This window comes from Ooceraea biroi, chromosome 6 (genome assembly GCF_003672135.1).
Source record: "Ooceraea biroi isolate clonal line C1 chromosome 6, Obir_v5.4, whole genome shotgun sequence".
Classification (NCBI taxonomy): Eukaryota; Metazoa; Arthropoda; class Insecta; order Hymenoptera; family Formicidae; genus Ooceraea; species Ooceraea biroi.
Genome location: NC_039511.1, coordinates 7,505,186 through 7,527,927, shown reverse-complemented (window position 1 = coordinate 7,527,927; position 22,742 = coordinate 7,505,186). Strand labels below are relative to the sequence as shown.

The window sequence follows — 22,742 nt, the reverse complement described above, 5'->3', positions numbered from 1 at the left end:
TTAAAATAAGTGTCCAAGCGTGTTTTCTCTATAAGGTGGTAGCATTTATGCTACTTTTCTCCTAATACTTTTCTCTTCATAAGCAATACGTATCGAGAACACGTGAAAAGACATACGCCGAGAAGACATTTATTCAGAAGACAACAAAATGTCCCGTAAGTTTAAATAAGTTTTATATTTTACATGTTACTTTCCGTGCACATAATTGATAACGGCACCCGATATTTAATCATGCTATAGGGACCAGCATTATAAAAAGCACTCCATTTACATTATACTTTTCATTATATCCTGAACTTATATAACATAAATGTGATAACAAATATAAATGTGATATGTACAATAAAAATGTATTACTTAATAATGTTTATTTTGAATACATATTTTACGTATATATTTTATTAAAACATAGTAAATATTTTTAGTATAATTGTTAGCTATTTTCTGACAGGTTTTAACGTTTTATGTATAACAACTTTTATTTATCACACCTCACGAATTATTCCTTCTTTTTTTTAAATACGGTTCTATGGTCACCGATAAGCTTTAGTGACACAATTTTTATACCACGCATTTCAATATAGTCTACTATATTATATACAATATTTTATTATCTTTTATTCAGAAGATGAAAATCTTTCGAATGCGACAGCGAATGCTTTTGGAGGAAGATGATGTCACTTCCTTAGGGCAGAAGTTGCAAGAAATGCAGCAACAATATGAAAGCAACAGCAGCGACAGCAACAATCGCTGTTGCTGCAAAATAAAGAGCTGCTAAAGCAATGGCAGAGCAGCCTCAGTCTGCGTTCTCAGCCCAAGAGGCATAGCAGCAGCAAATTAGTAATAAATATTTCTATATAATGTTTATCATATTATAGTCTATTAAATATGTAATATCTGGACACTATTAAACTATTTGTTTATATTATTTTTTTAGGATTGGAACGACGCGGGAGAGGACGTGGGTGATTGCGTACTAGCAGGTATTCCCAGCGAGGACTCAATTTTCCGTACGAAAGACGCGTGGAAAACACGATAATTAAATAATATTATATGTAAAATTTTAAAAATATATAAATTATAAAATATAAATTAAATTTTTGAATTCTTACCTATTCCTTCCGATTTTTCCTATCGCAACACGCACGCACGCACGCATACACACACACGCGTGCGCGCGCGCGATGTATAAAGCCACGCACTGGTAATGTCAGGACCACAAGTTTTCCTTTGACACGTTACGTTAAGTATCATAACTGAAATGCAAAGTTACATATATAGCTATAAATAATGTACAGTCAGTATTGAACGCAACGTTAGGTGTTACAAAAACGCTTTTAGGCCTATTCTACAATTAATACGTCGTATGTCGCAGTCGGATGTCGGACGTATGTGTATTAGGACCTTTTCTAGTAGAATTCTAAAATAATTCACTTGTATGTCACCAATTCTGAATTCATTTTCAACTGCAAGAAGAATTGTTCTTTGGTAGAAACATAAATATATTAAAGCATATATAGTTTGCTGGGTAATCAAAACTTACTTAATGGACATACATATTATTAAACAAAAAAATATCAAAAACATCCTATATCTTTTAAAATTAAATGAGAATAATCAAAATTAAATGTGAATTCTGTCATTACTCATGATGAAAATTCAATAAATGTAGATATAGTTTCTCTGTTGCAAAATAGTCGCATATCAGCGTAATTGCACGAAGTTTTTGCTCTTAGGAAGATGACAAATATAAATGTAAATTGTATGCTATTCTTAATATTGCATAAATAATAATAATATTGCATAAGTAATATTGAAAAAATTAGTATATATATTAAATATAGAATTAAAAAGGAAACATTATAGAAACATTATAGAAAAGGATAGTTATAGCAATAGAACTTATTTTAAATATTTTTTTCACTTTACTGTTAGAAATATTATATATGTCCGAGACACAAAAAAGTTTGTGTGTGTACACAGGCGAATATAGACGATTTTACATATGTTTTATGTTCCTTAGTTTTTGGCATTTTGTCTTTATTTCTTTTGATCTTCTTGATGCTATTGTATTTCTTCTTTCTCTTCCACCATTGTTATTTTTTTTTGTAATTGCATATATTTTGACTCTTAACATAAAGTCCAACATTTGGATTCGGTGTGGGTAACACTCATTGCTCTGGTCAAATCAATGTTCGTCTGCATGCTGGACGTACTTTACACAAATCTCAAGAAGCTTTTTCTTTACATCTTTAAAATGCCAATATTTCTTGTAGCATGAGTTCATTGCTTTAAGTTGAAGGGCGATAATATTGAAAAATGCATCCGTTGGCCTTGATAGCCATTCAACTTCAGGTTCATCTTCGCCTTCGTGTTCATATTCACGTAGTTGAATATAGATTTCATTCTCGGTTGATCCTTCCATCGGTGTTTTCAAAGTTGTTTCACGGCAGCTGTCGCATTTTGTATTTTCGTAACAGTAGCGAGCAATGTATCCTGCGAAATATGCAATTGAATTTTTTTCATATGTCTCTGGTGAATTAAAGTTGTTCTTGTCGGTCAGTTCTAGATTGTCGGAATAATTATGATCTGAATATCTAGTAATTTCTTCAAAAACTGTCGCAATGAGATTATCGTTACAGTCACCATTATCCATTTCAATTGGAAAAGTGAGTTCTTCTTCTGATGGAACATTGCTAGTTTCACCACAGATTACCGACGTACCATCCATTAATAAAGACGTTTCTAGACAAGTTACGTTACCTCTATCACTTCCGTAAATATTTCCACTTGATAAAATATGACGCAATGTTAACCGTATCATTCTCGCAGTGGGATTACGGTTGAATCCTCTGCGTCCTCTAACTTTTCTAAATGTATGCTCTACAGAATTCTGGTTACACAGTGCAGTGGCGAGCTTGAATTTTGCATAGTGTTGTTTGATGGAATGATATGTTGATAAAATTGCTTGTACAGTCGTAATCATTCCATCAAAGCACGGAGGCCTTGACATCTTGTTGGGGGAAGTACTCCACTTCGAACACCATTCAATAAAAGACATTAATAACTCTTCAGCCATTGTATTGACATCTGATAATGGTCCCTTTTCTCCTTTCCAATCATTTAAATAGTATACATTCATAACATCTATTACTTTATTCATTTTGTAAACAAAATCCGCAGATGCTTTCCATGAAGTACTTTTCAAAACATTACTGTGACCTGCTGTCAATATTGATGCAGCGAATCTTGCACTTAACATTTGAAAAGCTCTTTTGACATTCATAGCTTCAAAATTGTTTGGATAAAAGTGCGCGTAGGTAATGTGACCCAATAAATTTGAAGTACTTAACTTTTTGTCAAATTGCCACGTTGCAAATAAATCGTGAAAAGACATAATTATTTCATCATTCACATAAATATACTTATGCGATCTCAACTGGCTAATTAATCGCTTGATAAGATGAGGCCAATCAAAGAAAGTAAAGTAGGTTTCATTGTTAAATGAAAAAAACGGTGTAGGGTAAGGTTGCCACCATTGGAACCCCTTTTTTTAAAGGTCTACTAATTTGAAATTATAAGTAATAAAGTGAAACTAAGAATGTGATTTGAAGTGACATTTATTAAGCTTTAAGATCAACAAGTCTCAGCATCTATCAATCAACATTTAAAACAGGAAATAAAAAATATAAAAAGATTAAAAGTTTCCATGATTGGACCTTTGGCACCTTCTTTGGTCCACTTGGTTTCCTTCATTGGACCATCGGTCCAATAAAAGAAACTAAGGCAAAAAAAATAAGAAAAACAAAATATCAAAATAATCTAGTATAGATATTTATTAATCAGTCACAGATACCTTAGAGGTACGTTTCTAACCTATATTGTTTATAAAATATTATGCTAAAATTATATAAAAAAGAAATATTTTAAGAAATCAACTGTTACAAAGGAACAACTTCAATCAAAATCAATCAACAACTGATAATTATTATATTAATATACGTAATTTAAAAATTCAAACTAACAAAAAATATCATTCTTTTTAAACATAAATCTTTTTAAACATAACACAAATAAATCTTTGTCAATTTTAAAACGACAATGAAAGGTAGAATTATGTAACTTTATATTACTTTTTGCAGGCTGGGCAAAAGTATCTTTTTTTACTTTTGCTCACACAAGCACACTCTACGTGCACCCATTCTCGACATATCATACATTGTATCATGTCTTCAATCGCACTCATTGTGCAGATTTTACAATACCATTGACTAGAATTCGGTGCTTTTTTCTTGGAACCTTTTGTTTCAGCAATGATTTCTTTCTTCATCTTTTTAGGCTTGTTTCCCTCCTTTGACTGTAAATCTTCTTTATATGGTGAACTTGTTATCTCTATAGCCCTCTGAGTCTTTCTACTTCTCTTCCTTAATTCAGATACAATTTTCTTTGCTCCAGGTGATATCTGCTTTACTTCGAAATCAAATTGTTTACTTGTGCTAGCGTGAGGAGAGCTTCTGAAGTATTCAGGTGCCTTTTCAGAAAAAACCGGCATATCTTTCATAGCCACGGTTTTATTTGGTTCCAACAGAGAGTGGTGACTCCCTCCCTCACTTTGTGTCCCAGGTTTAGAATTTACATTATCAGGGAACAAATAATTCTGAGCTGCAGCAGAGTTCATATTTATATTTTCTTCCTCGACGTTCAATGTTACAATTTCGTAGTCTTGAAAGACATCTTTATCCAACGGGTAGATTCCAGTTTTTTGGAAACCAATGCTGGCATTCCGCAAAGAAGCAGCACGTTCGTATGCCTTACCGAAAAGCATTGAAATCTGATATTGTGTCACTAATCTGCTTGGATTTTGTCTTAGCTATTTCTCAGTTTCTTCTATGTAATAGGAGCTCAGGGGCTTAAAAAATTATACATCCAGGGGTTGAAGCTTATGCGACGTATGAGTTGGCAATGATAACATAACAACACCATGTCGTCTTGCCAATTCAATAGTAGGTAAATGTTTTGTGTGAGTTACGTGGCCATCGAGTATAAGTAACACTTTTTTCTCAGGGGACGATCTGATGTTTTCAATGAAATGTTGAAGCCAGATAAAAAAAATCTATTTATATACTCACTATCTAGGTTATAAGCAAAGATGGAGCCAGGGGGAGCGCCGTTTTGTAACTCAGCTTTAGCATTTTTGCGTTTAAATATAATTAGAGGAGGTACAAATTGTCCTGCAGCATTTGCACAACAAACAGCCGTTGTATTTGCGCCTCTCTCACCACTTGTAATCGAACCGACTTGATGTTTTCCTTTCTTAGCAAGGATTACGTGGCCTCCTCTGTACTGTAGATATTCCAGTTTCGTCTACATTAAAGATCTGTCGAGCCTCGGTTATACCATGTTTGTCAGTAACTTCAATAAGTTTATTAAAGAATTCGTTGACCACTTCCTTGTTGAATCCAGTTGCTCGATTAAAGGATGTTGCTCTTGGTTGACAGAGACTCAATTCTGGGCTACGTTTCATGAAATTGTAGTACCATTTTTTACCGGCCATCTTGTTATTTATATTAAATCTATGCGACAAACCATATTTTTCAGCAAATTGGAAGGCTAGTATACGAACATCTAGTGGCGTGTAACCAAACAAACATGACTCCATTTCGAGAATATGCTCTACGAGTGCAACTTCGGCCTCCGATGTAAGGTCACATTCGAAGCCTTTTATTTGTTTATGTTCTTTGGCTTTTTTATTGCCTTCTAGTAATCGTCGTCTTAGTGTTGTTTTCGGTACAGAATATATTCTGCTGGCTGCATTTAAACCGATCTCTTTTTTCCGCAAAGCTTCTATGGCAAGCTTCATACTAATTTCGTTCCATGTGTAGTACTTACTACGCTCTTTCCGTACTCGATGTGACTCTATTTCATTTTGAGACGACTGTACCATTCTAAATAAAGAATAAAAAAACAAAATCACTTAGTCGCCTTCATTGGACCGGTCCAATCATAGTAACCACTAGGTGGTTCAATCATAGCAATTAGGTATAAATTTTACGATGACAATTTTTTATTTTGTGGTTAGATCTGAACATTTAACTAACCGATGTAATAACACCTCAAATCAATATACTTTCATGAGGGAATATTAAAAATAAGATAAAATCACGATTAGTAGTACATACCTGAGTGGTTATTTCAAACGTTTTATTTTTTTTGATACTTAAACCCTACTGCCGTGTGTCACTCTGCAGTAGCGGCCGCCATGGAACTGAGCGTGAGGAAGATAGCGGGGGGACACGTGCACGTGCGTTCTATCTCTTTCTTTTGCCGACAGTCGTTTTAGTTTTCGAAATACCTTAGTGGTTCAATGAAAGCAACGGTCCAATGATGGCAACCTTACCCTATGTGGTGAAATTTTCCAATTACTGAAAGCTTTTCTGTTTGGTCCACCTTGGTCACATGTAATCAATTTTACATTTGCCCCAACATTTTTAAGTTTTTCCAAGCATATCTCGGTGAGTTGAACGATCTCCTTATGCGTAGACTTTTTTCCGGTCAAAAAGTATGCTACTATTTGCCGCCAAGGATTTTCTGCATTAATACTATCAAGACAAAATAGTAAAACGTTTACCGTTGGTTCATTGCTTCGTCCCAGGGGTCCAAGATCTATTAATCCTTCAATGATATCATATTTTTGGCTATATTCTTCAAATTGTTTTATCGACATCTCATCAAATTTTAAACAACAAACTGTCTGAGAAGATGGTAGTTTAGACAATTTTTCTCGAATTTTAGAAAATATTTCCTCGCAGAATCCTGGTCGAATTTCTGTTTCAGAAATCCAATTTCGGACACAAGATTCTGATGGGAGATTTAATCCAGCCTTTCTCATCCGTGAATATCCACTTGCGGAATAAAAAAACATTTGTTTTGCAAGATCTTTTTCTTCTTTTGTATATTTTAATGTTCCCTTGTGTAGTTGAAGTTGTATCATAGTTCTCGCTAATGGTTTTAGAAACTTCTTTCCATCCAAAAATTCATTCACATTATGTTTGCAAACGTTCCTGTTTTTTTGAGCTTCATTATTGCGACGTTTCAACATAGCAATAATATTTTTTTTGTTCTCTTCCTTTGCATAAGAAATTTTTTCAATCTCAAATTTTCTTTCTTTAATTTTTCGATTTCGAACAATTCATCTTCATTATACATTTTTTGGAGGACAGACTTTGTTCAAGACCGCGTGCGAATTAATCCCATCCACCAGAGCAGCGGTTTGTCGCGCTTGGTACAGGGCAGCCGTGCCAAGGCCAGCAGCGACGGAGCGTTCGCGGGCAGGAAAACAAGCTTTGGCTTGCGAAAACACAACAGTTTGCGTGCCCGGAGGTCGCCGTCGGGGTCGACCTAACGAGCGAGCAGATCGACATAATATTCGAAGCGGGTCTGGATCCTTCTAGAACACCGCGCGTATATAAAGCGCCGGCCCTGGCCGCGAACACACAGTTGTTAATGCAGAGCTTAACGTAAAGAAAGTCGCGTAGGGGTAATCAGGCTCCGAATCGTTGCTCGCGAGCGTGGCCCCATCCGCGGTTCGGTATCGCTATCAGCGCGTGACCGCTCGCGCTCCGGTCAAGTGCGGCGGAGGCGCGGTTCAGCGCCGACTCAAAGCAATTGCAAAATTGTGAACATTGTTATTTGTATGACGTTTATTAAAGTTTCGTCTGGCTAAAGAGTGTGACGTTGCTGCAACCTGAGTCCGATCCCCATCCTCTCGCGGTCGCAACACTATCGAACAGACTTCTTTCGCGGTTTTTCTTTTCGCATTTTTAGTTTCTTTGTTTTAGTTTCTACTTCTCCCTGAGAGTAATTATCCAGAAATAGTGGAAATAGTTTCATTATTGAGCCATTCATTATCGTCTGCCAAGTCATCTCCGAAATTACCGAAAAGTTCTTTTCCAGAAGGATAACACTTCTTTGGTGTTGTCCTTGTTACTGTAGCGACTTCTTCATTTGTGTTGTTCTTGATGGTCTCCGCATTATCTACTTGAAAATCAATATGAGTATCGACTTCCATCGGAGTGTAATCTCGATCTGAATCATGGTGAACGACATTTTCTTGACCAATTTCTTCAACAGATCTGGTTCTAGATTCTTGTTCTATAATATTTTGATCATTATCTTCGACAAGAGAAATCCTAGTATCCTTTGACATCCATAGTATGGGATTTCTTCTAATATGCAACTTCGTACGGCTTATAAAATCTTCTTTATTAAAGTGATCTGCACATAATCCTGCTTTCTGAATTGATGCTGGGGACCACTCAAGTAACTTTTCATTACCTGTTTAAAAATAAATCTATAGTTCATACACTAGAAAAATATCACGCATTTCCAATCACATTGCGTAAATGATTTTTATTTCTAATCAAATAACAAGTAATAATTACGTCGCAATAATGAAGCTCAAAAAAGGAACGTTTGCAAACACAGTGTGAATGAATTTTTGCATGGAAAGAAGTGTCTAAAACCACTAGCGAGAATCATGATACAACTTCAACTATACAAGAGAACATTACAATATACAAAAGAAGAAAAAGATCTTGCAAAACAAATGTTAATATAATTGTCCGAAACAAATAATTTTTAATATTTGTTATAAAGGCTACATTTCAAATGGAATTTAAAAATTACTATAACGTAATTATATGTTATGGACTCTAAATCAGTACTAACAAAACTTCTAAATAAAAACGGCAACAGTTTTGAACAACGTTATGCTTATTACTTTATTATAGTGTACTTTAAAAAATTTAAATCATTAAAGAAAATTAATTGAAATTTTTAACTAGCATTTCTGTCTTTTCACAAAATTTAATCTTATCCTTTATCTAAACTTATTATCGTCAAATATTTTTGGTACTTTCATGAATTTTGTATTTTTACTTGCCACAGTTTCTTATCCAAATGTCAAATCTTTTATCAGTCTTCTGTGGAAAACGAAACAGTTTACAGTTCTCTGATTTGACATTATTACAGTTTTTATAAGCACATCTATCAAATATCGTAATTGTCTTCACACTACTGTTATCCATTTTGATACACGAAAGCACAATAGAATACGTTCTGACAATGAAACACAGTCGCTGTGGTCGCTCGAAAACGCGAGAAGCTTATGAGTTTGCATATAGCGAAAACAAGTGAAAGATGAAACAATTTCTGCGTGTTTCATCCATTTGGGAGTCTTCTATATATTAAGTTATTAATTAATAAATATTTATGAAAAAGGGTGGTTCGTGCGGCGAGATAGGTCGGTAGAGGAGGGTCGCGCTCTCTTTGATAGACCGCGCGCCGCCCGCCCAGCTCGCGGTCTATCAAAGAGAGCGCACCCTCCTCTACCGACCTATCTCGCCGCACGAACCACCCTTTTTCATAAATATTTATTAATTAATAACTTAATATATAGAAGACTCCCAAATGGATGAAACACGCAGAAATTGTTTCATCTTTCACTTGTTTTCGCTATATGCAAACTCATAAGCTTCTCGCGTTTTCGAGCGACCACAGCGACTGTGTTTCATTGTCAGAACGTATTCTATTGTGCTTTCGTGTATCAAAATGGATAACAGTAGTGTGAAGACAATTACGATATTTGATAGATGTGCTTATAAAAACTGTAATAATGTCAAATCAGAGAACTGTAAACTGTTTCGTTTTCCACAGAAGACTGATAAAAGATTTGACATTTGGATAAGAAACTGTGGCAAGTAAAAATACAAAATTCATGAAAGTACCAACCTATATATATGAATCGTTTCTCGCAAGAAGCACACCTTAAATTGTTGCAAGTCAAAATCATTTATGTTTTATTAGAAAAACATTTAGTAAGCGATGACACATGAATATGTATATGAATATATTATTAAATTGGCCTTCAGCGAAGAACCCTCCATCTGCATCCCCGTCGAAAAAAAATATAAACAAACTCCAGGGGAACTAACCCTCCCGCAGTGGACCCTGAAGCATGCCTTAAGTTATTATTTTGCTAATTAAAATCGTCAATGTTTCATTAGAAAAACATATTTAGTAAGTGACACATGAATAAAAAAATAAAATTCATATAAAACATATTAATATTACATATTACTTATTAATATTACATATATACATTAATATTACATACATTAATATTACATATTACTTAAGAATATAATTTTTATTCGATACGCTTAACTCGCTATTATATACATATATATGTACATATATGTATTTATACTAAAAGTAGAATAGTGCACACGCACGTACACAAAAGGCCGGTTTAAGAACCGGCGAAAAAGAAAATCTCAGCATCTCGAGCCGCTTGAAACATCACTTCAAGGAGAAAAGTCTGTCGATAAAATCGGATATATTTAGTTCGGACTCGCTCCTAGGGGCAAAGTCTGTCGGTAAGGGGCAAAGTGTGTCGATAATCAAAGTATGGAAATGCTGGTCTCGCCTTAACCCGGGCGTTTGGCTATCTGTCTATTAATCTGTGACTGTACAAATGATGATGACGACGACGTTTCTTAAATGAAATTGGAAAATTTCAGATTTTGCATCGCCATATCTCCGCTCGTAGGGCACGTACAAGAAAAATAAAAACACTTTTATTATATAATTCGACCCCAAGCTATCCATTGAGCCTACTTAGAAGTTTATCCGTTCAGCGGTTATTGAGATCTAATAATCTGAGTGTCTGCGAAAGCGTCGCTTCGCGTAAAAGAGTCACGGTGCAGTCTCGCTGCGCGTATACTTGGCGCAAGACACTACCGTTAGTGTGTTCGAAAATAGGTTTGGTTACTGCCAGTAAAAGCAATACAGTTGGCAGCAGTGAAAATTACTGGTGCTGCGTTTCGTTTCTTCCGCCAGTAAAGCCAGTAAATAGCCAAACTGCCGAAGTGATCCCAAATAATCCGAAGGATAAGTTTTAAATAAAACTTGGATATTTAATTGGTTCTTTTGGTTAGATTAGGCTAATAGAATAAAAAGTGATTAGCAATAATAATGGAAGAATATATGTTACTTGACAATATTATTTTCGAATCTTCTTCTAGTGCTTCTTCGAGTGACAGTGATGACAATGAAGAGTTATGAAATATTATTATAAATAATAACAGAAATGAAAGAAGAGTGCCAAAAATTAGAAATTATATGGAGCATGTTGTTGCATTATACACAGATATTGAATTTAAATCACATTTTAGGTTAGTATATATACACTATATATTCCCACATAAAACGAAAACCTCCATTGGACGTCCAATGGACGTCTGTCATGGAGGTTCAGACCATCCAGTGGACGTCCTTTAGACATCCAATTGACAGCCACTAGAAATCCATAGTTCCGCTTTGCGCACGTCCAATAGACCTCCATTAGACATCTTCACAGACGTCCATGGGACGTCGATTGGATGTTTTGTGGATCATTAATAGAGGGTTCACGGAGCCTCGGTGGACGACTAACCGACGTTCCGTGGATCATTAATGGAAGCTTCATGGAGCCTCGAAGGACGACCCAGGCAGCACACATTGGTTTCAAAGCCGTTATAAACGTTTTAACGTAACGTTTCATAACCAATTTATTGAAACGTTTATTTAGGAGAAAAATGTCCAACGAAAAAACGTTAAGAGAAACGTTTCTTTTTCGGGAAAAAAACGTTTCAGAAACCATCAGAAAAATATTTATCAATTCTATATATCAGTGCCTCGAAGATAGACAGAGTTAAATCACATTTTTGTAAAAAACTAGATTTTTATATTTTATGAATTACTCTCTAAATTTCGTGTAGTGAAATCTCACTCTTTTGGAATGAGATATCACTTCAAGCAATAATGATTTCAAAAGAAAAGAAGAAAAAAAGAGTACTGGATCGGTTTTCCGGATGGTTATTTATAAGGTGATAACGCAAATGTTTCTTGCGAGAACGTCACGCCTGACCTGGCCATCTATCGGTCGCTTGGTGAATCAGAGGCGGGAATCTCACACACACACTTATGTTGATTTTTGTCTCTTGTTCCATAATCGAGTACATTGAAACGTATGATGTAAAAATAATTAATACTCGCAAATTAAGTAGAAATTACTATTTTTTTCTATATTAATTATATAATTTTGAATCAATTTAATAAAACACATTTTTCGTTTCTGTGGAAACGTGAAAAATACGTTTTTAAAATTTAAGTCTAAAAACGGTTTCTATTTAAACCGTTTCTTAAATGGTACTTTATGTTTCTTAGACATTAGATACGTCTAAGAAACATATATTAGACTAACATGTGCTGCCTGGGGACTAACCGACGTTCCATGGATCATTAATGGATGGTTCATGGAGCATCGATGGACGTCTATTAGACGTTCCGTGGATCATTAATGGAAGCTTCATGGAGCCTCGATAGACGACTAACCGACGATCCGTGGATAATTTATGGACGGTTCATGGAACATCGGTGGACGTCTATTAGACGTTCCGTGGATCATTAATGGAAGCTTCATGTAGCCTCGATGCCACGAAACGTCGGTTAGTCCATCGAGGCTCTATGAACTCTTCCATTAATGGTCCATGGGACGTACATTTATCGTCCACCGAGGTTCCGTGAATCTTCTATTAATGATCCACGGTACGTCTAAGTCCGGATCTACAACAGGTGTAGTAAGTCTCAAGCCGTAAGAAATTGACCAATCACAGTCGATCTTTCTCCTCATATTCCACTGAGATTGGTTAATTTCTTACGGCTTAAAGCTTACTACACCTATTGTAGATCCGGCCTAATAGACGTCTTTAAAGTCGTCTAAAGGCAGGAACACAGACTTTTGCATAAGCGTATAAAAAGATGCATAAGAAATTTGATTGGTCTATAAGCATGTGCACAAGGAAATGGACCAATCAAATTCCTTATGCATCTGTTTATGCGCTTATGCAAAAGTTTGTGCTCCTACCTTAATGCAGATCCACTGGACGTGCAAGGCGGAACTATGGATTTCTAGTAGCTGTCTAATGGATGTCTAGTGGATCTCTACTGGATGTTCCGAATCTCCATGACATACGTCTAATGGACGTCCATTACAGATTTTCGGTGGATGTAAATTTATGTAAGAATAACTTCAATTATATACATATATTATTAATAATTAAAAATAAATTCTATAATATTGTGAATTTCTAAATGTTAAACAAAATTAGCTGAAAAATTGTAATTAATAATGAAACTTAAATATTAGTTTATTGGAAATACTCTATATGTTTAATAAATCTATTATACATCCATAATGGATGTCTAATGGATATCTGCAGTGGATTTGTAGAGGACATCTATTATGGAGATAGGATGGACCTCTAATGGACGTCTATCTGACTTCCACCATGGAGATATACAGGGTGGGGCAGTTAAGGTGTTACAGACTTATATCTCGGAAACGAAGCATTTTAGAGAAAAATGTTTCAGACAAAAGTTGCAGGGTTGGAAGGGGGCCACTCAGTGGAGGTAACAGAGTGGTCATTCGTGGTCATTTTCAAGGTCATTTAAAGGTCAAGTCCAATTTTTTAAACAGAAACCCATACTTTTTATTGCAGATTCTGATTCTCCGTCGAAAAGTAAGTAACTTTTGTTGGAAACATTTTTTTCTTAAATGCCCTCCTCATCCCGAAAACACAGGTTCAACCTTTGGTGGACCAATGATAATAACTCGCTTTATAACGGACACTGAAGTTTTTTTTTAGTATTTTACTGTTTACCGTCAGCATTAGCGTTACCCAGTGTGCACCACGTGGAGGTTGCTGATCGGATTTGTACACCTTGTGGCCCTGAAAAGGGCCAATACGCGACGGGTGTGCCTAATTGTTCGCTGGGCGTGGTATCGTAGCCGCGGTCGTGTACACCTGCCCAATCGCTTCGTGATATCCGCAAATTCTGGGAAGGTGTGTGGACTGAGAATGGATCGGCCGGTAAAGTAGAACGATGCGGAGGGTGCATCGTTACAAAATGAAATAAATCACGCGTCTTAAACCCGAAAACCAATCCTAATATGGATGTAGCAGGCAATGGATTATTTTGGGGTACTTGATTTCCCCTTGCCTCTCACGTTTACGGTACATTTTCATCAGAATTCTTCAATTCAATAGATGTTCAAACTGTTTACCTTCTTGTTGTAAACACAGTTGCAACCTTGTTTGAAACGCTCGACGAACTTTTGCCAATTGTTCTACCGTAATTTCATAACAAGCTTGTCGGATTCTGCATTTCATATCTTCGCTTGTCGTTGGAGCAGTTGCCATTACTCGACTTTTAATAAAACCCCATAAAAAAAAATCAAGTGGCGTTAAATCTGGAGAACGAGGAGGCCAGTGTACTGTACCCCCTCGTCCTATCCACTTCTCAGGAAATATCTCGTTCATTTTCAACCGAGAAATCCGTGCATAATGAGCTGGTGCTCCATCGTGTTGCATCCACATGTTTATGCGTATACCTATTGGTACGTTCTCTAATAGTTGCGGAAGTATGTTCTCTAGAAAATCACTGTATACTTCGCCATTCAAAGGTGTTTCAAAAAAATGTGGTCCGATAATATGATCACCTACAATACCACACCAGACATTGAGAGACCAAGGGCGTTGAAAAGGAATAGTTCGTATCCAATGAGGATTTTCTATCGCCCAATAGTGCATGTTGTGTCTGTTCACTTGTCCATTATTACTAAAATTAGCTTCATCGGTGAATAGGATACGCGAAAGCAAAGTTTGGTCTTCGTTCAACATGCGTAACATAATGTTGCAAAAATTAATCCGACTTACGAAATCAGGTTGTTCTAAATTTTGGTGCAAGTGAATGTGATATGGATGCAATTTATTTTCATGTAAAATTCTCAATATTGACCTTCTACTAATTGCACATTCTGTTTCTAATTGCCTACAACTAATTGTAGGATTCAATTGAACAGCAGCGAGTATGTTCACTGTATTTTCATCATTAGTAGCTGTTTTTCTGCGTGTTCTTTTTTTCCCCTTTATTGTGCCATACCTAATAAAACGTTCGGAAAGCCGTTTAAATGCCATATGCGATTTTTTTTCGCGATGAGGATAACGTTCATCATACATGTTTGCTGCTTGGCGATAGTTCCTTCTACACTCTCCTAATACAATGAACATATCGAAATATTCCTGATACGGCCGATCCATTACGATAATGATCCTTAGTGCTCGTAATCAGAGTTGTCAGAATGAGGACGCGACTCGCCCGAAGTATCAGATGCCTCGTCGATTTCCCAGTCTGCCGATCTCACTTTGCCCTAACTCTCGGAGTAACTCGAGTCTACTGCCGAAGTTGGGCACGAAGAGATGCGTCGCAGATTGGGAAATCGACGAGGCATCTGATACTTCGGGCGAGTCGCGTCCTCATTCTGACAACTCTGATTACGAGCACTAAGGATCATTATCGTAATGGATCGGCCGTATCAGGAATATTTCGATATGTTCATTGTATTAGGAGAGTGTAGAAGGAACTATCGCCAAGCAGCAAACATGTATGATGAACGTTATCCTCATCGCGAAAAAAAATCGCATATGGCATTTAAACGGCTTTCCGAACGTTTTATTAGGTATGGCACAATAAAGGGGAAAAAAAGAACACGCAGAAAAACAGCTACTAATGATGAAAATACAGTGAACATACTCGCTGCTGTTCAATTGAATCCTACAATTAGTTGTAGGCAATTAGAAACAGAATGTGCAATTAGTAGAAGGTCAATATTGAGAATTTTACATGAAAATAAATTGCATCCATATCACATTCACTTGCACCAAAATTTAGAACAACCTGATTTCGTAAGTCGGATTAATTTTTGCAACATTATGTTACGCATGTTGAACGAAGACCAAACTTTGCTTTCGCGTATCCTATTCACCGATGAAGCTAATTTTAGTAATAATGGACAAGTGAACAGACACAACATGCACTATTGGGCGATAGAAAATCCTCATTGGATACGAACTATTCCTTTTCAACGCCCTTGGTCTCTCAATGTCTGGTGTGGTATTGTAGGTGATCATATTATCGGACCACATTTTTTTGAAACACCTTTGAATGGCGAAGTATACAGTGATTTTCTAGAGAACATACTTCCGCAACTATTAGAGAACGTACCAATAGGTATACGCATAAACATGTGGATGCAACACGATGGAGCACCAGCTCATTATGCACGGATTTCTCGGTTGAAAATGAACGAGATATTTCCTGAGAAGTGGATAGGACGAGGGGGTACAGTACACTGGCCTCCTCGTTCTCCAGATTTAACGCCACTTGATTTTTTTTTATGGGGTTTTATTAAAAGTCGAGTAATGGCAACTGCTCCAACGACAAGCGAAGATATGAAATGCAGAATCCGACAAGCTTGTTATGAAATTACGGTAGAACAATTGGCAAAAGTTCGTCGAGCGTTTCAAACAAGGTTGCAACTGTGTTTACAACAAGAAGGTAAACAGTTTGAACATCTATTGAATTGAAGAATTCTGATGAAAATGTACCGTAAACGTGAGAGGCAAGGGGAAATCAAGTACCCCAAAATAATCCATTGCCTGCTACATCCATATTAGGATTGGTTTTCGGGTTTAAGACGCGTGATTTATTTCATTTTGTAACGATGCACCCTCCGCATCGTTCTACTTTACCGGCCGATCCATTCTCAGTCCACACACCTTCCCAGAATTTGCGGATATCACGAAGCGATTGGGCAGGTGTACACGACCGCGGCTACGATACCACGCCCAGCGAACAATTAGGCACACCCGTCGCGTATTGGCCCTTTTCAGGGCCACAAGGTGTACAAATCCGATCAGCAACCTCCACGTGGTGCACACTGGGTAACGCTAATGCTGACGGTAAACAGTAAAATACTAAAAAAAAACTTCAGTGTCCGTTATAAAGCGAGTTATTATCATTGGTCCACCAAAGGTTGAACCTGTGTTTTCGGGATGAGGAGGGCATTTAAGAAAAAAATGTTTCCAACAAAAGTTACTTACTTTTCGACGGAGAATCAGAATCTGCAATAAAAAGTATGGGTTTCTGTTTAAAAAATTGGACTTGACCTTTAAATGACCTTGAAAATGACCACGAATGACCACTCTGTTACCTCCACTGAGTGGCCCCCTTCCAACCCTGCAACTTTTGTCTGAAACATTTTTCTCTAAAATGCTTCGTTTCCGAGATATAAGTCTGTAACACCTTAACTGCCCCACCCTGTATATCCCATGGAGCTATGGAGGTATCATGGATCTCTAATAGACGTCCATCTGACGTCTATCGTGGAGATAGATGTCCCATGGAGCTATGGAGGTTTCATGGACATCCACTGGATGCTAATTTCTATGTGGGTTATATATATTTATACAAATTTATTTATAACAATATTGCATACATTATTATAAAGTATTTGTTAATATGTGTTACTAATAATAATCTTTTATGACAGAATGGAACGTAATACCTTTCAGTTTTTGGTATATTTAATTGGACCAAAAGTGGATAATAATCCATTCAAAGGAAGAGAACAACTTGATGTAAAGCAAATATTAATTACTATTTACGTCTTAACAACACCAGATTCGTTTTGCTCCATAAGTGAACGATTTGATGTGTCTAAATCAACTGCATGGTTTAGTACGAAAAGAGTAGTACGAGCAATATATAGTATACGTAATCAGTTTATTAAATGGCCTACCTATGAAGAAGCTGAAAACACTTGGACAAACATTCAGACATTATATGGATTTTCTAAAGTGCTAGGCATTATTGATGGAACGCACATAAACATTCTTCGGCCAACAGAAGACGCAAATAGTTATATAAACAGAAAAGGCAGATTTTCTGTACACTTACAAGTAAGAATAAAAATGTTATCTATTGTTTTTTTGTATTAAAAGATAGTAAATATATTTTACAGAGTTTGATGTATTTTAGTTAAATAATTAGTAAACTGTTGTACAGGGTGGGGAAAAATTATTGGTCAAGCTTTCGCTAGTCGATTCTACTCGTCGAGATCGCCAACATTGCATCATAAACATGGTGCCGCAAAATTAACTTTCAAGGTCATTTTCAATGTCAAATTTTTTATTGGCTTAGTCGATTTTACTCGTCGAGCTGAACAAAAGTCTCAAAGGGACTATATGCCGAAAATCAATATTTCATAGAGAAATCTTTGTTTGAAGTTTTTTTGCCTGAAATTTCAAAAAAATCGATTTTTATGAAGTCAGAAAATAAATCTGATGCTTATAAAGTTCTTAAAATCATGTTCTGAATATCCTGATCATGATTAGCAAAAATTACTCTCCAAAAATGACCCTGAAAAATTCGTTTTCAAGGTCAAAAAATCTGCTTAATCTACTCTTAGCGCTACCCAGGAACAACGACGTGGACGTGGTAGATTTTTGTTCTCTTCGGGGTGACTTGATTACAGTGAGTTCCCCTTGCCTCTCACTTTATCGTCGTCGACGCTACCTACGAACAAACAGAACTGACCCATCGGCCCCAATAGCTCTGAGCAGTTGTGCTTGTCTGCCAGCTTCAATGTGACCACCACCGTTATCAATGCAAGCTTGAAGTCTCTCCACCAAATTATCTCGCACTCTACGGAGCACAGCTCGATTTCGTGCTAAAGTAGCAACCGCCTCTTCAATGCGATCTCGTAAATCCTGAGCTGTCCTTAAAGCCCTGCTTGACCCATAAACAATGGCTTTCAGAGCTCCCCAGAAATAAAAGTCCAGAGGGTTCAGGTCAGGTGAACGGGCGGGCCATAAGTGTGGCGCAGGATTACGACCGATCCATCGAGTTCCAAAAACTCGTTGTAAAAAAGCGCGGACTTGCCTGCCGAAATGCGGTGGAGCACCGTCATGCCTAAAAAAAATTCGATTACGGGCATTCCTCGGAATCATACGTTGCAGTCGATTCAGGAGAGTATGACGTAGAAACCGCAAATACTCAACGCTTGACAATCGGTTTGAGAGAAACACAGGAGCAATATAATCATTCCCGAGTATCCCTGCCCAAACATTGACTGAAAAACGGCCCTGCTGAACTCTTTGGACCATTACGTGTGGATTGCGTCTGCGCCAGATGCGAACATTTTGCCGGTTCAAAATGGAAGTGCTGGAAAAACTGGATTCATCAGTGAACACTATATTTTTCAGAAAGTGCCGATATCTTCGGATCTTGCGAAGCATCCACCGACAAAAACGAAGACGAGCTGTGCGATCATCAGGTCGTAACTCATGCACTACCTGCACTTTGTAGAGTCGTAGGCCTTCCTCACGGAGAATGCGCAAGACTGTTTTATGATCAACCCCTACTCGCGTGCTTATGCGTCGTGATCCCATGACAGGATAAGTTCGAGCTAGAGCAATCACACGTTCCTCAATTCTCCAAGACACACGAGGACGACCTGCCCTACGGTGGCCAGCACCTGCAAAATTCATTTGCTCCTGATCATGTAATCGTTCATCGAGTCGTTGAAATTCTCGACGATCAGGCACGGACCCTGGACGTAATTGGCTGCCATTAGCTTGGCGTCGCAACCAACTAGCATAAAGAGCTCGTGCTCGTGTGTAATTACCATGAGCACGATCAATTGCTTGAAGCATTAGACGTTGGTCACGCCCATCCCGAAGCGCCTGATCACGACCACCACGGCCACCACGTCGAGGCATGCTACAGCAACGTTATTCTTAGAAAAAATTTGATAACAAATTTAAACAATTTTTTTTAATTTTACACTGAAAATTGATTCAAGATCAGCGGCGGTCTTCTAATAATCACGAAAAAGGTCTGGATATGGATGGAAAGCTTCTTAAGCACAAGTAACGAATGTCTTATGGAGTGATATATTATTCCTCTCCGAGGCAAATGACCGGTTGCTTCAAGGAACCAACAGCCGTTGAAATGTTACTGGGTACCAAGATACCCCGAAGGGAACAAAAATCTACCACGCCCACTTCGTTGTTCCTGGGTAGCGTTAAGAGTATATTAAGCAGATTTTACATTCATCACAATTAATTTTACGAAATTTTTTGGCTTCTAACAACTTCAAACGAAGATTTCTCTATGAAATGTTGATTTTCGGCATATGGTCCCTTTGAGACTTTTGTTCAGCTCGACGAGTAGAATCGACTAAGCCAATAAAAAAATTTGACATTGAAAATGACCTTGAAAGTTAATTTTGCGGCACCATGTTTATGATGCAATGTTGGCGATCTCGACGAGTAGAATCGACTGGCGAAAGCTTGACCAATAATTTTTCCCCACCCTGTACATACATTATTCTTGCTTCTTTGTCTGTCTTTTATACACTTTTTTTATTTCTCTTAATATTTGTAACTTTGTTGCTCTGTAATTAGCAGTTTCTTCTCTTTTTAATTTTTTTTCTGCTAATGAAACTTTTAAAAAATTCGCTCTTGCTTCAGTTAATGACATCTTTCTTTGCTCTATACATAAAATATATTTAGTTTTATAATAGAAAAATATATATTTGAGTAAAAACTATTTTTTTATAGTTACTTACTAGTTGGTGGTTCATTTTCATCATTGTTATCAGTTAATGGTGAATGTTCAGATTCTTTAATATTTGATCCTGCTACAGCTAATGGTTTTATCCAATTTTTCTTTCGCAAAATCTCATCTAACACCTAAAGCATAATGTACAAATAATGTGCAAAAGTGGTCTGATCGTTTTATAATTATAACTATTATATAACTGTTATATAACTATCATATACATCTATGATATATAACAATTATATATACATTGTGTCAATAATTACATCTAAATATATCCATTCCTTTCTATCGTTCCCACTTTGAGCATTGTGGTCAATAATTTGACGATATCGTCTCTTTAATGCATCCATTTTGTTATTGCACTGACTGCCAGTAAACTTGTATTTCTTTTCCTTCATGCACTGAGAAATTTCTGTCCACAGTTTTTTATGACTACCTTTTTGCAGCATATATGATTTTTCTTTATATAACGATATTAGAAGAAGTATAGCTCTATGTTCCCATTTTTCTTTATTTACCTCTAACATGAAAAAAATAATTATTACATTTTACTTCAACACTACTAGTATGTAAACTTACCTGTGTCTTGTGTATCTGAAATGTTTTCACTGTCAGAAGTAGTATTATCTTGAAGTATATTTTCAGTGTCATTAAGAACTACACTTGTGCTTAAACTAGGTTTAACTAGGTTAGGACTATCATTTGCCATAATATTTTTTGGTGAAACAGAATTATATGTATCTTTGGAATTAAGTAATGTTTTTGCTTTTTCTAATAATGTAGTAGCAAATATCATGTCTGTAGGGAATAATAATATTTATAATATTAATATACATCAAAAGATTATCATACCAATAACTTTTACTTTTTGTAACAAATGTTATATTAATAATTACTATTAGTAAACTATAAATTATTTTACTAAAGTTATACCATTATGAGCACGAGTATACATTTCCTTTTGTACTTTTATATTATATTGGACATTTGTTGCTTCATCAAGTAATTTTAAATCAATCAGTTGTTGGTTATTGTCCTCTTCATCATGTAGAGAGATATTTTTACATTGTACAAATGTCTCCATTTCTTTGTAGCACCAAAAACAAAATTATAATTATATGCTTATGTCCCGATTTTGGACGTGTGTGTTATCTGGGTACATATATAAGTTGTATCTAAAAAGTATTTTTCGACTTTGGGATCACTTCGGCTGTTTATTACTTCTCTCTGTTATTACTGGCACTGGCTTTACTGGCGGAAGAAACGAAACGCAGCACCAATAATTTTCACTGCTGCCAACTGTATTGCTTTTACTGGCAGTAACCAAACCTATTTTCGAACACCCTACATGACTCTTGATATCTTACAATTAGTAATTTCCGGTTTTATAGAGGTTTTATATTAATTATATATATAGGGTATCTCACTTTATCTTATCTTATAATATATAGGGTGTCCGATTTTAAGTGATCCAATCAGAAAAACTTGTATTAGTGATTCTAAAAAAATTTAACACAATAAATTAAACTTTATTTATTCCGATAAGTAATTATAATATACTGGGTATCGACTTTCGATTATAATATATAGGGTGTCCGATTTTAATTGCTCAACCCGAAAAACTTGTATTTGTGATTGTAGAAAACTTTGAGACGATACATTAAACTTTATTTATTCCAATGATTAAAATGTGAAAATAAAATCTTTTAAGCTACACTCACTCCCAAAAAAAGCGGTACACTAAAATTTAGGGAAAAATTTACCAACCTTCAAATGATCATAACTTGGTAAATAATGAAGAAAAAAAAATATGTTCAAAAATACAAAATGAAGCTTCAAGTATCCACTTTAAGAATATTTGAATGGCAATTATGGTCGGCCATTTGATTCAAAATGGCGGATGACAAAATGAGAGGATGCAAAAGTGATAACCGAAAGTCCGAGTTTGTGACGGTGCATGGCGTGAATTAGATATCGCAGCCTAATGGGACCAAATGCAAATGAAAATATAGAGTGTTATCTTTAAAATGCTTTTTACCGAGCTCGATGCGATCATTTTTCGCTGAGTTGTGCAACTTTAAAAAAGAAAACACTCTGTTAAGTAAATTTGGAGTATCTCAACAAAAAATGATCGCATCGAGCTTTGTAAAAAAGCCTTTTAAAGATAAAAC

At 36.2% G+C, this 22,742-nt stretch overlaps 1 protein-coding gene across 4 annotated transcripts; it reads right to left on the bottom strand.

Annotated features, from left to right (window-relative positions):
- Positions 1–365: 365 nt before the first annotated feature.
- LOC105287898 lies at positions 366–21,932 on the bottom strand. 4 transcript variants are annotated; one of them, XM_026970516.1, is made up of 7 exons: positions 21,505–21,931; positions 21,151–21,369; positions 20,835–21,091; positions 20,576–20,699; positions 20,331–20,498; positions 17,744–17,896; positions 17,517–17,670 (listed from the first exon to the last, which is right to left on the bottom strand). In XM_026970516.1, exons 1-5 carry the CDS (start codon positions 21,653–21,655, stop codon positions 20,332–20,334), a joined length of 918 nt encoding a protein of 305 aa, XP_026826317.1. In that variant the 5' UTR covers positions 21,656–21,931; the 3' UTR covers positions 17,517–17,670; positions 17,744–17,896; position 20,331. The 4 variants fall into 4 exon arrangements, with proteins under 4 accessions (XP_026826318.1, XP_026826317.1, XP_026826316.1 ...); XM_026970515.1 differs by having other exon boundaries at positions 17,517–17,661; XM_026970518.1 differs by having other exon boundaries at positions 17,517–17,661; positions 21,531–21,638.
- Between the last annotated feature and the right edge of the window lie 810 nt (positions 21,933–22,742).